Raw genomic sequence first — 12216 nt, forward strand, 5'->3', positions numbered from 1 at the left:
AGAAAAAAAAGGGGAACCCAAAGTAACCGATAGAATAATATATAAGCTTCTCAGACCGAAAAGCAAAGAAATCAGTCAGTACTTAGTAGCTCAGCAGTACCCGAACCGAACCAAGCCAAAAACCACGGAGCTTTCCCCGCCACGCCACAAGCCAAAGAAATGGACGGGAATGATGATGATGATGATGATCACTCCAAAATGGTTTTACCTAGGGATATCCATAGGACACGAAGCAACCATCTGATAGATAATACGGGGCCCCGGCAGAAGATGGGAGTGGAGTGGATCCGCCCTCTTTCCCCCCTTCGGACAAGAAGAAAGATATAGTCTAGTCTAATTCGGTTTTTGACGGAGATATCAAAGAAAAAAAAAGGAAATGTCTTAAAAGTGAAGGCGACGGCCCACAATATACACTCACCGTGAAGTGATCAATATTAATCCCTCGGAGTAACTATTTCAAAGGTAACAGAGCACACCGCACAAAAGACAAGTCCGATGATGATCAACAGACAGACTCCCACTTGTCTCTAGAGTAGTAGTGTGCACTCCGTATAGATAATGAGTGTATTCAATCCAATTCCATTAATGCTCGAAATAATCCAATTTTCACATGTCTAGTACCAACTTCATCCAACCACCGGAAACTGGATTGAAACATACATCATTACCTCATTAAGCAGAAAAGGAAACTGGGCACAACTCACGTGGGCCAAACTCCCGCCTCGGCCACTCCGGATGATGTTCCCCCATTACACCGCTCCTCATTGGCCGATCAGACACCTCGGACACTCTGGCACGTGCACCTGCATTGACCGAATGCAGTAAGTGCCGAGGCAGCCGCCCCCTGCTGCCCGAGTGATTGTTACTACTTAGTAGTCTTTCAGGTGTGTGTTTTATGTCATGGGGCTGGCTGGCTTGCTGCGTGGTTCGGCTGCCGGGAGTCAGGCAGGGTAAGCATGTGAAGAATGTTATGTATCGTATCAGGAATTTGGATCAGCTGGGGATTCATGGGGCACGTCTGAATGAATGAATGGATCTGACATGCGGGATGATGATGGGGTGGGAGGGTCCGCTGGATACTACAGTATGCTGTTGCTTAGATTTGGTCTCCACATGATTGATTAATGGCTATTGTTATTGTTATTATTTATTGGGAGAGCGATTCGTTGCATATCTTGAATAGTACCTCAGGTGGGCTTCCAAAGGCTCCGAACTCCGTGTTGTGTTCTTGGAGTCGTTGGTGTCACTACACTGCAAACCGCACTATATAAAGTGTCATACTAGGATACTTATATGCCCGCTGTAGGTTTGGCTTCATGTGTAACATGAGCTACGCGACTCAAAAGTATCGAACAGTCCACTCGGGCAATTTAATGCCATTAAACTGCATGCACACAGCCGAGACAGTTGGTGATTGGCACTCCTCACTTCTATTCCGAGATTTTTATATCAACGAACAACAGACATATGTAAAAGTAAATGCTTCAAAACGTTACGCAGCTAGTGCCGCTTTCAGAGATAAAATAAGACATCAATCCATAATTATCCTAGTATTACAACGAGCAGTTTCGCAGATCTCAGGGTCTACTCTACTCGTCTTCCGGCTCGGATTCATACTCAAACTCATTCGGCACCGGCGCCTCCTCGCCGCCTTCCTCGTCCTCATCCACAGCCGTCAGTACGCCGGCAGCAGCAGCAGCACCCGCAAACGGGCCCAGATCCGCACCGAAGGGGAAGCGCCCGGCTCCACGTTGAGGTGTCTGCAGGCCAGCGGCTCCCATGGTCGCCTGTAGTCGGTCCTGAAGGGACTCCGCGACATCCGCGGCAGGTGCGGGCTGTCTAGCCTCCCTGCTGGTCTCCTTGCTCGCCGTCATCTCAATCGTCTCGCGAGGCTCCTCGGGGGTCTTGTCAAGTACGACCACAACTCCACCGGTAGGCTGCGTTGAAGTTAGCAAGGTATTGATCGCAATAGAACTCAGAACATAGGAAGGGCAACGTACCCGCTTGACCGGCTCATACCGGGGATCAGGGAATGTGAGGTACTTGAGCTGTGCGGGAAGGACTCGAGACATGTTTTCGAGCTCATATCCGACCTTCTCCCGCTCAACCTTCTTCTTCTGCCCCTCGCCAGCATCCTTCTCACCCTCCTTGTTCTCTTCTTCCGTCTTCACTGCTGTCTCGTCCGTATCCATCTTGTCAGGCACCTGGTCCGACACCTTGGGAGTCGTAGGGGTCTGATCGATGTCCATGCTCTCGCGCCTTTGCTGCTTCTCCCGACGCTGTGCACGGCGCTTGGCCTGGGCGGTGGTCGAGAGGACCGCTGTCTTGACCTTCTCGGGCGCCTCTTCGGCCTTTACTTGCTGCTCCGGGGGGTAGTCGAAGAGGCTGGGTCGCGTGTTGCTGTGGAATTTGAAGTAGGGCACCTCGAGTTTCTGGTCGACACCAATGACGGAGGTCGGAGCGAAACTAAGGGACAGGAAGTGGGTGAGAGGGAACCAGTACCAGTACTGGACGAAGACGGCAGCACCAACGATACCGGGCATGTTCAGGTTGCCAGTTTGAGTCTGGAGGCTGATGGTGCAATTGCGACCACCGGCATCGATGATACCAAGGGCAACAGCGCAGCCGAACTTAGCCATCGCATCCTCGTGTCTATCGCCGATCATCTTCATCATGACCTTGCGGAGCGAGCTGACACGGGGGTTCATGGCTTCGTTCTGTTGCACGAGGACCATGGCCAACGAGATCAGCGCTCCTTGTCTCACGAAGTCGGTTGAATCCTTGAGCATCGGCTCGAGCAGGTCAATGGCCTCATCCAGACCGGTTCCGGCGCAAGAGATACCCAATGCCATTGCCGCACCATAACGAACATGAGGGTTGTATGACTCAGACAGAAGCTCAACCATACGAGGCACACTCTGGTGCTTCCTGAACAGAATGAAGCCCAAGCTCAGAACAGCAATTCGTCGAACATCATCGTTCACATCGCTGACAGCAACATGAAGAAGCTTACGCACAGCCTTGTTGCTGCTGCTGCCACAGTAGGCAAGGGCGATAGTCATGATACCACCGTAGCGGAGAGCAGGGTCAGGGTCACCGAGAAGGCCGTTGATCAACTCATCAGCAGCTTCTTGGCGACCATACATGATCAGGGCCATGCCCATGGCCAAACCCCGAACGATCTTCTCGTGTTGAGTGTCATGGGCATACTGAATCATATCCTCGAGGACCTTCATGTTACCTGTACCCAGCATGATAAGACCCATGGCGAGACCGACAGCCTCACCATTGATCGCCGAGTCGGTGTATAGCACGTTGCGAAGATCCTCATAAAGCCCCTCGTCGCCACTAGCCATGCCTGCAACACCAAGACCCAGAGCTCCACCGTGCTGGATGACCTCGTCTGTGGCCTTCTTGAAGTAATCCCGGATGACAGGAACGGCCATGCCACCATGGTTGGCGAAGATCAAGCCATAAGCATACAGAGATCCTCCCTGACTGTAAATCGAGCTGGCTCCGCTGTGTCCTCCTGCTGCCACATTGGTGATGGAGCGTTCCTTGGGCAGGTAAGGTTGCAAGAGCTTTTGTCCCTGGCTCAAGTTACCCCTGTGGATGACACCAAGAGCAGCCGTAGCCGTAAACTTGGACCAATTGACAGCTTTGCTCAACCAGTCGAGGTTATCCCGGAAGAACTTGTCGTGCGCTGTACCGGCATGCATGAAACCATTCGAGAGGGAGACTGCAGAGTGGAAGATAGAGTTACGAGCTTCTAGGCTATCGCGGAGCTTGTTCATAATGGCTATATCGGCCTTGTTGTTGCGGAATAAGAATTCCACGTTCAACTGGTTGGTCTTGACGCCATCGAGAATGTCACGAATGCTCTTGAAGGCCGTGCGTGCTTCGGGTGAGATCTTCGTGTGCGAGTCCCCAATAGACCTAGACTGGCTGTCCAGCAGAGGATCGGACTCCTTCGACTCTTCTTGGTCCTCACCTGCTGCCTCCTGTTCGGACTCATCTTTCTCCGGCACGAGTTCCGAAATCTCCTGGCGAACCTTCTGCAGAAATTCTTGCGTACTGTTATCGTAGAGGTCGAAAGAGATCTGGTAGGCGACGGCAAGCGAGCGAGCGTCCCCCTTCTCAACTAGTTGACGGAGGATGACCGAGGCCATGGAATGTTCGTTGAGATATACAACACACTTGGCGATGGAAAAGTAATCGGGGGCCGGGATCTCGTTGAGGAGTTCGAGGATAAGTTTGAGGATCTTCAAAGCAAGGGTTAGCTCTGGGTGTTTTGCCATGATCATAATGGAGAATATACCTCGTTGCGGAAACCGCGTTCCTGCACAATTCCCATGCAGATATCGAGCACGTACTCCATGAGTTCCTCACTGCGTCGCGACTCCCCGTTCTGTTTCTTCTCATCCTCGCTGGCTCGGAGAATCGTCTTTCTAAGCACATCTAGGTTCTTGGCTTCAATAGCGATTCCAATGACTTGACGGTAGCGCTTCTGGACGAAGCACTGCTCGAATAGACGATCGATAACGGTTTGAAGGTGACCCTGCACACCACGCTTCAGGACTAGAGGGGTCTCTTCGGCGTGCTTCACGCCCGCATCTTCACCCCCTGGGTAAGCAGCATCCACTCCGGGCACCTCTTGCCTAGACAAGAGCGACTTGGATGGCAAGGCTGATTGCGAGAAGGGTGTGATCGGGGATGTCAAACTGGCAGAGGTACTCGTAGCGCCTTCGCCGGAGGTGGGGAAAGAGGTGTTCAGGTTGGCTTGATGGTCACCCGCGACGGGCCGCTGTGCCGCTGAGAGAGAGACGAAGGTATCGACGCATTTCGCTGTATATACCAGTAAGAGGATGCTCTCAGTGAGCAGACGCTGAGGGAACGGTCGATCTTACCGATAATGGTTTCCTCAAACTCGCCACCGCTATCCAACTGGAAGAGCTTCCCAGCTCCCAAAGCAAATACCATACTCTCATTGTATTCTTGAAGGTGGTAGTACACCTTTGCGGCGACCAGGGCGGCGAGCTCGCGCTCGGGGAACGATTCATCTTCATAAAGAGCTTCTCTGAATCGCAAAAGGTCAGCATCGATGAAGCCTGTAATCGGTAGACAGGAAGGGGTATTTGAGATGAAGGTATGAGGTAGATGGTGAGACAAGAGCCAGTACGAACATTTGAGGAACAGCATCCACGACTTCCGTCCAGAGCAGGTCGATTTGTGAGTCCAGCGTCTTCAGAGCAAAGACTCTCAACTCAGGATCCGGCTCAGAGAGAAAGCCGACGAGGCCAGCGGCCGAAGCGAGTCCAACCATCGCTGTGGGAGGACGGGAGTGCTGTCGCGAGGGGAGTGAGGCGACAGCTTCGACGGAGCTGTGAGATTGAGGGTAAGTCGTGGGTGAGTGGGTGGGGTGTTTATTGAAGATCTAAGCACCTCGAAGAACGAAATGTACAGAAAACGGGCGATGAAAAAGGTAAGGCAACAAAATAACAGATGATGGAAGAGATGAGCTCGGAGTGATCAGGAAGCTTCCTCCAGAGCAGCGAGACACACGTCAATGGAAGCTGTCGAAAGGTTCCCGTGGTTCCTGCAGAAACCCCTAGAGATGGCACGTGACCTATGATGGCATGAGACCGGACAGGGCAGTTGCACAAACACTCGTAATCTAGTCAACCACTTCACCATCACTTGAGTTCCGGGTTGTTGCTTTTGTTGTCTCTTAAGAATTTATGAGGAGAGGTATTCATGCATCGGTAGTTTTCTGTTTTCCGCGATCAAGTTCCTCTAAAATGTCGTCGATTCTTCCGCAAGCTGGAGACAAACACTTGCCAGCCCTGCCTATCGGGACCTCTTCTCTTCACCAGGACCCTATCGTTTACATTGACCGCGAGGCCAAACATATTCAGCGTAATTTACAGATTCTAATCGATGCCCAGAGTGAAGGACTTCTGGCCAGTCTTAACGGTCCCCAGCAGAATGGCGCCATCTCTGATGGAACTTACACACCAACCTCGGAGAGAAGCAGTTCGCAGCGTCCCCCGACTATACCCATACGCCAACCGGCTCCGGAGAAGATCGGGTTGTCTGCTGCCCGAAAGGGGATATTCAGATCTATATACGACCTCTTGAGGCTTCGCGAAGAGGAGCGAGAGATACTAACATTCCGGATTGATGAAAGGACACAGGCGCTGGCAGATGTCAATGGCTTTAATGCCAATCGCGCTGGGCTAGAGAATGCCATCTCAACAATTGAGGATAACCGGGAAAGCCAGCACACCGTAGCCTTGCGCCAGGAGAGTCGCAAGCTTGAGGATGATATACATGAGTTGGAGACTAGGCTGTCCCAGATGAAAGCAAGACATCAACACATCCTTCGCGAATTGTCCCAAATGGAAAACTCTATTGAATCGAAACTTTCTTCTTACAGAGCCTCCATGTCGCTCCTAGACTCGAATATCCAAAAGTACCTTCAGAACCCGCCCGTGAAACCTCAAGATAGCAGCTCCAAAGACGCAAGTTTTTATGCCTTGAACCCTAAGCGGCGAACCCTCGAGATGGCAGAAGAACACTGGCAAAAGGAACAATCAGATCTGCGTGAAAGGCAACGGGAAGTGGATGCTGAGATCGAGGCCCTCGAAGCTGGAGGTGGGGTCTGGAAACAAGTGATCGGAGAGGTTTCTGGTTTTGAGAAGCGACTCAAGTCAGCAATGCGTCTTTCTATCCAATCTCAATCGCAACTGCTGAACCACGATGGCCCTTCTGGTAGCAAGTCCGAAGAGGACCTCGCTCGGGCAGTATTGGATGACCTGACGCATACCACAGAGCGCGTAGAAAATCATCTAGAGGTTGCAGAGAATAAAGACTGGAAGTTGCTGGTTTGTTGCATATCTGCGGAGTTGCAAGCGTTGCGAGAAGCACGGCAACTGCTATTGAATGTCTTCAATGTGACTGAAACAGACATTTCCCCGTCTGCCGACAAAGGAAACTCGAACAGTATTCACACTTACGAGGATTATGACCCTCATGGAGATCCCCTTGGTGTTGACAACCCCGAGCCTCCGGCTGAGTTTCTCGAGGATACTGATGAGCACCATCATGGTGCAGTGTCTCGCTCTGACGATGAAGATGACGAGCCGGATCCCGCCTGGCTGCTCCCTGAATCATGAATTCATAGCTCACAGGCCTACCATTTGACTATAGACGGGAGCAAGGTGTCGGTTAGCGTAGTGATTTCGGGTAATACTTATTTCTCTATTTGATGTCTAGACCATGTCAGAGGGTTCATGATTGACCTGTATGCAGTCTGCAGGTTGCTGGCACTCCAGCTTAGCCTACAACGATCAGTCCGCTATGCAGAGCCTCCTGCAGAAATCGGGACATATTATAGATCCTAATATATACTGTATGCCACATGTGCAGTGCGGACTTCGCTATATTTCACTAATCCTGTCTATTTTGGTAAATAGCTCGTATGGCATCGCTTATTCTCTTGGGCGGCGGGGCCAGAACAAGACCGGACTAGCTCCTTTCTGCAGCAGTCATCGTCTTTTGTCTTCATCCAAATCAGCCAGCAGCATAGAACAAGATAGCAGCATAGAACAAGATGACAATTACCATCGAAAGTCACTCCCAGTTTGTGGTGACCTGGGATTTGGCGTTGAAGAGATATACTGCGGCTGTGGGCAAACAACTAGATGATCCCTCACTACCCCACCCCTCTTCAGTGGAAGAGTTGCTCGATCGACTGGATAGTCAGAACGGTCATTTTGGCCAGTTTAGACAGAGGAAGCGCTCGCTTTTCGAGATTCTGACATGCATCTGCAATCCAATTGAACGCTTTGGGTCTATGGCTGCAAGCATTGCCTCCAACGCCTTTCCAGCCAGTGGCGTGTGCTTCAGCGCCATTACATATCTTATTGATGCTGCGAAAGATGTGTCGGCGTCTTATGATGCAGTCATGGCACTTTTTGTGACCTTGAAGGCAAGTCTATGTATATCATATCACAAACCCTGCCAGGCAGCGTGGTCTGACCCGCCTGAGAATATAGGACTTTCTTGTCCGCCTCGCCATCTACGACGGTAGTCGCATGTCGGATGCACTTCAAGCCAAGGTTGTTGATATCCTAGCTACCTTACTTGAGATCTTTGGTCAAGCGACCAAAATAGTTCGAGCTGGATTGAGAGGTCGAATCCTCCAATTTACCAAGAATACCTTGCTTGGTTCCGACAAAACACTACAGGGTCTGGTTTCCAAGCTGGACAGGCTCTGCCAAACGGAACACCAGTTAGTTGGAGCAGAGACCTTGGGTGAGACCAAAAAGACCAACTTAGCTGTTGAGAATCTGTCTGCTGTGCTTAATGGCGCTAGTCTTGTATTAGAAGATAACCATGGGAGGTTAGCCCAGGCTCAGGCGGATCTCCAACGTCTCGTCGAAGGTCAGAATGATCTTCGTCAGGAGGTGCACCGAGACATCAGTAGCCTATTAGGTTCATTCATAGGGTCAGGTGCAAAGGCCAATGGTGATTCTGACTACCTGAGGACACTTTTACAGCCGTCAGTAGGCCCTTCAGACATGTATTACACTTTCGCAAGAAAGCGGCTGTCTGGAACTGGAGAATGGATAGAGGCAGAGGTGGGATTCCAGGCTTGGTTGAACAAAGAGCAACCCCTGCTCTGGATTCATGGTCCTCCCGGTTGTGGCAAGAGCTTTCTCGCAGAATACGTTATCTCGAATCTGAAGACAAGATTTCCCCAAGGCGTCGACCAAGGTTCAGAAGTCTCGGTTGGCTACTATTTCTTCAAGGATAACAACCCACAAACTCGAGGATTGCACCAGGCGTTCCGGGACGTGGCATATCAAATCTGCCTCAATGATTCGGTATATGCCGGACACGTTGCAACTCATTGCAGCGCACCCGGTGATATATGCAGTCTTCAGAGCGCATGGATGACGCTGTTCCGGGACTACTTTATTGAAGATGATGCAGGTATCCGGCATGCCTATATCGTTCTAGACGGCCTGGACGAATGCATGGAGGCCGACAGGCAGAGTCTTTTGGAGTTTCTGTCGGAGCTTACAGCTGATGAAGCTGGCAGTAAGTTTCTAATGGTCCTGCCGTCTGCCCGTCGGAAGCTAATTTGAGTCTACCTATGCGCAGGCAAACCCAGGGTACAGTTCGTTATGCTGGGACGACCCCACCTTTCCGCTGATGTAGCCGATGCCTTGCAGGAGTCAGTCGCCTCCATCTCTATAGATCGATCTAAGAATGATGATGATATCGCCCGTTACGTTGAGCATTCTATGAGGAGGTCTAGGAACATCTCTCGTGCGCCTCCAAGCCTGCGCAAAGAAGTCATGGAATTTCTTGTGAAGAACGCACAGGGTATGTTCCTTTGGGTAGATCTAATGACCCAAGAGTTGGGGCGACATAATCGAGCGAGCAGTATGAGGGAGTGCTTGCAACGACCGCCGAAGGGTCTGTATGAGGCCATGCGACGTACCCTGGAAGGCCTAAGCGCTTATTTGAAGGGCGACGATCCTGAAGAACTAAATACCATCTTGGGCTGGGTTGCGTGTGCTTCGCGTCCTCTTTCTCTTCGAGAGATCGAAGCCACGCTGAGTCTGGGTTCCTCTGACCCAGAGGAGATTGTCGGCATCGAAAGTTTGCTTAGGCTGCAATTTGCGTCCTTTCTGACACTCGTCCGAGATGACGGCCTGACAACTGCCGACTTGCAGGCGGAAATAGATGTATCTTCTCTTCAGATTGATGACGATCATTATGAAGATGCGGAGTCTTTCGAACTAGAAACCGACTTCAATTCCAACCCAGAAACAACAGAAGTCACGTTCCGCCATGCGTCTGTTGGTGATTTCTTTCGTGATGAAAACGAGAATAAGCTCTCTGCAGGTCCCGACTGTGTGGCCATTGGTGTTGATATTGTTGAGTCTAGAATCTCAACACTGAAAGCGTGTCTACAGTTGGTTTGCGACTCAACCGAATGTCCGAACCTCCGGAATTATGCACTTGTCTGGTGGCATAGCCATGCTAAGGCCGTCATCCCTCACATTCATCGAATCGGGGAGACTGATCGGCAGGAAATCGGGGGCCTCCTGCTCAAAACACTCCGTGATGAGTCTGTGCTGGAGGCTTGGATCAATTTACGGGATGCAGATAACTTCTGGTCCTTGGAGACCTTGGATCCATTCTCCAAGCTTTTAGATGATAAGCAGTTTGTGGACACTCTGCCGGTGGACATACGCGATTGGGTGTTGAGCAGTATTCAGGAGCCCGCGAGGCTGCTCGTTCCGGTTGCGGAGTACATTGCTGAGAAATGGCTCCAGGGCTACCAATGGGATGCACGTACGTGTATGCTGATCATATATCGGATAAGATGCCTGCTTGAAGGCCAAGCAGACGAAGAAATTCCCGACAATCCTGCTGCCTCAACTGTGCTTGATGCGGCAGAATGGGCCAAACTTCCCAAGACAGCAGAATGGAACCGGAGAGTTGCCATTTGCCTGAGGGACACGTCACACTATGAGGAAGCCCAGGTTTACTTTGAAGCGGCATTAGAACTGGACAATCAGATGTGGCTCGCTAGAAGCGGTCTAGCATATCTCTACAGTCTCAGTGGCCAACATGAGAAATCTCTGGAGCTCTACAAAGAGAATATTGAAATATTGGAGGCTGCTTCCGAAAACCCTGAGGCGCGTGATAGGCTCCCTCACAATGTTGAAGACTATGATCTTGCAGACACCTACCAATCTATGGGCGAAGAACTGTTGTCACTCGGAAATAGAGCCAGTGCTTTGATTTACCTAGAAAAGGCTCTGGATGTCACCACAGAGGGCAAGTTCCTCTCTAAGTACATCCAGCTCCTTGCAGAAGAGAAGACTCCTGAAAGCCATGAGAAAATCATACAGCACCTGAAAAGGTTAGACACTGCGTCCGGTGACAATGGTGCCACACGCTTGACAGAGTGTCTCTCGGAGAATTCAAGAATGGTCTGGTCCAGTGACTTCTACCAGGCCATCGCGTTTGCTGCCAGAGCCACAGATCAACTCGAATGGCTAGAATATGCTTACATGACAGCAATTGAGGTAGCAAAAAAACAGCGCGACTCGGTATTGGCGTTTTCTCTGCAAGTGTCTTTGGCAGACCTCTTCATCAGCTATGACAACAAGGAATCCCGCGCTCTTGAGATCTGGCAGATGGTGATGGACTTTCCCGCAACATTCATGCAGGGGAACCTGCTGATGCTATACATACAATCGCTAGTGAGCAGATACTATGGCGTCTATCTTTTTACCAGGGCCATCCGAGCGGGACCAGGCACCACAGAGTCCGAACGCTACATACACACACTCCAACGCATTGCTAAACGAAGAGTGGTCCACTCAGACCATGTCTCCGAATGGGCTGCCAACAACTTTGCCACAGCCATTCTTGGTTTGTGGTATCACCGAATCGATCAACCGGAGAAGGCCCGGGAATACTGTCTCCCATTCGTCAAGAAATTTGTCTATGCCGAAAACGACGCGATGAGTACATACACAACTAGCTATGCCTTTGCAAAGCTGTTACTCATGATGGGCGACGAGTCCACCGCGGTAGCCATCCTTATCGGCGTCAGTTGCCCGGAGGAAACAGCTTGGATCTGCGAAGCTCGATGTGGAATGTCGTCTTCAACGTGGGAAAAGGTGAATATTTGCCGCGAATGCGCGGTCGATCTGTGTGATGACTGCGTACGGCTGGTAAGGGAGGGGAAGCCGACCAGGGCTAATATATGTAGTCCGGATCATTCGTGGGCTCGGGTTCCGGAGCCGTCTGCTCCTCTGGGACCTGATGATGTGCGTGCGGATGAGATGGTCTCAATAGAGGATCTGAAGGATAAAGTTAAGAAGCAGTGGGGGCTGTGATGGGAGTGTGGCCGCTGCTTTGATTACATGGCAGCTATACATATAGAACTAGACTTCTGCTAGTAGCTGACTGTTCATACGATACATCAATCAAATTGTATCTCGTTGGAATTATGGAATCAGGACCCTCACTCGGAAAAATATCCACATCGCAGTGTGATATATTTTGCACCCAACGAAGATGCACCACTGCTGATCAAAAACATAGAAAAATAAGTGCACTACCTCCTAGTCGATTATAAGCTTAGTTATCCCATCCAGCCAGCCTCATCCCTAATATTGATAG

At 50.8% G+C, this 12216-nt stretch overlaps 3 protein-coding genes across 3 annotated transcripts; 2 read left to right on the plus strand and 1 right to left on the minus strand.

Moving 5' to 3' along the window:
- Nucleotides 1-1414: 1414 nt before the first annotated feature.
- BO88DRAFT_401322 (proteasome regulatory particle base subunit RPN2) lies at nucleotides 1415-5544 on the minus strand. Its single transcript, XM_025705814.1, has 5 exons — nucleotides 5184-5544; nucleotides 4908-5077; nucleotides 4319-4845; nucleotides 2001-4262; nucleotides 1415-1937 (listed from the first exon to the last, which is right to left on the minus strand). The coding sequence occupies exons 1-5, from the start codon at nucleotides 5321-5323 to the stop codon at nucleotides 1590-1592; spliced, it is 3447 nt and encodes a 1148-aa protein (XP_025567509.1). The 5' UTR covers nucleotides 5324-5544; the 3' UTR covers nucleotides 1415-1589.
- BO88DRAFT_401323 (uncharacterized protein) lies at nucleotides 5411-7420 on the plus strand. Its single transcript, XM_025705815.1, has one exon. The coding sequence runs from the start codon at nucleotides 5799-5801 to the stop codon at nucleotides 7173-7175; it is 1377 nt and encodes a 458-aa protein (XP_025567510.1). The 5' UTR covers nucleotides 5411-5798; the 3' UTR covers nucleotides 7176-7420.
- A 192-nt stretch (nucleotides 7421-7612) lies between these two features.
- BO88DRAFT_357497 (NACHT and TPR domain protein) lies at nucleotides 7613-12203 on the plus strand (the record flags this gene model as incomplete). Its single annotated transcript, XM_025703761.1, has 4 exons — nucleotides 7613-8000; nucleotides 8027-8031; nucleotides 8058-9105; nucleotides 9169-12203. The coding sequence occupies 4 exons, from the start codon at nucleotides 7613-7615 to the stop codon at nucleotides 11928-11930; spliced, it is 4203 nt and encodes a 1400-aa protein (XP_025567511.1). The 3' UTR covers nucleotides 11931-12203.
- Between the last annotated feature and the right edge of the window lie 13 nt (nucleotides 12204-12216).

The sequence above is a fragment of the Aspergillus vadensis genome (assembly GCF_003184925.1).
Source record: "Aspergillus vadensis CBS 113365 unplaced genomic scaffold BO88scaffold_2, whole genome shotgun sequence".
Lineage (NCBI taxonomy): Eukaryota > Fungi > Ascomycota > Eurotiomycetes > Eurotiales > Aspergillaceae > Aspergillus > Aspergillus vadensis.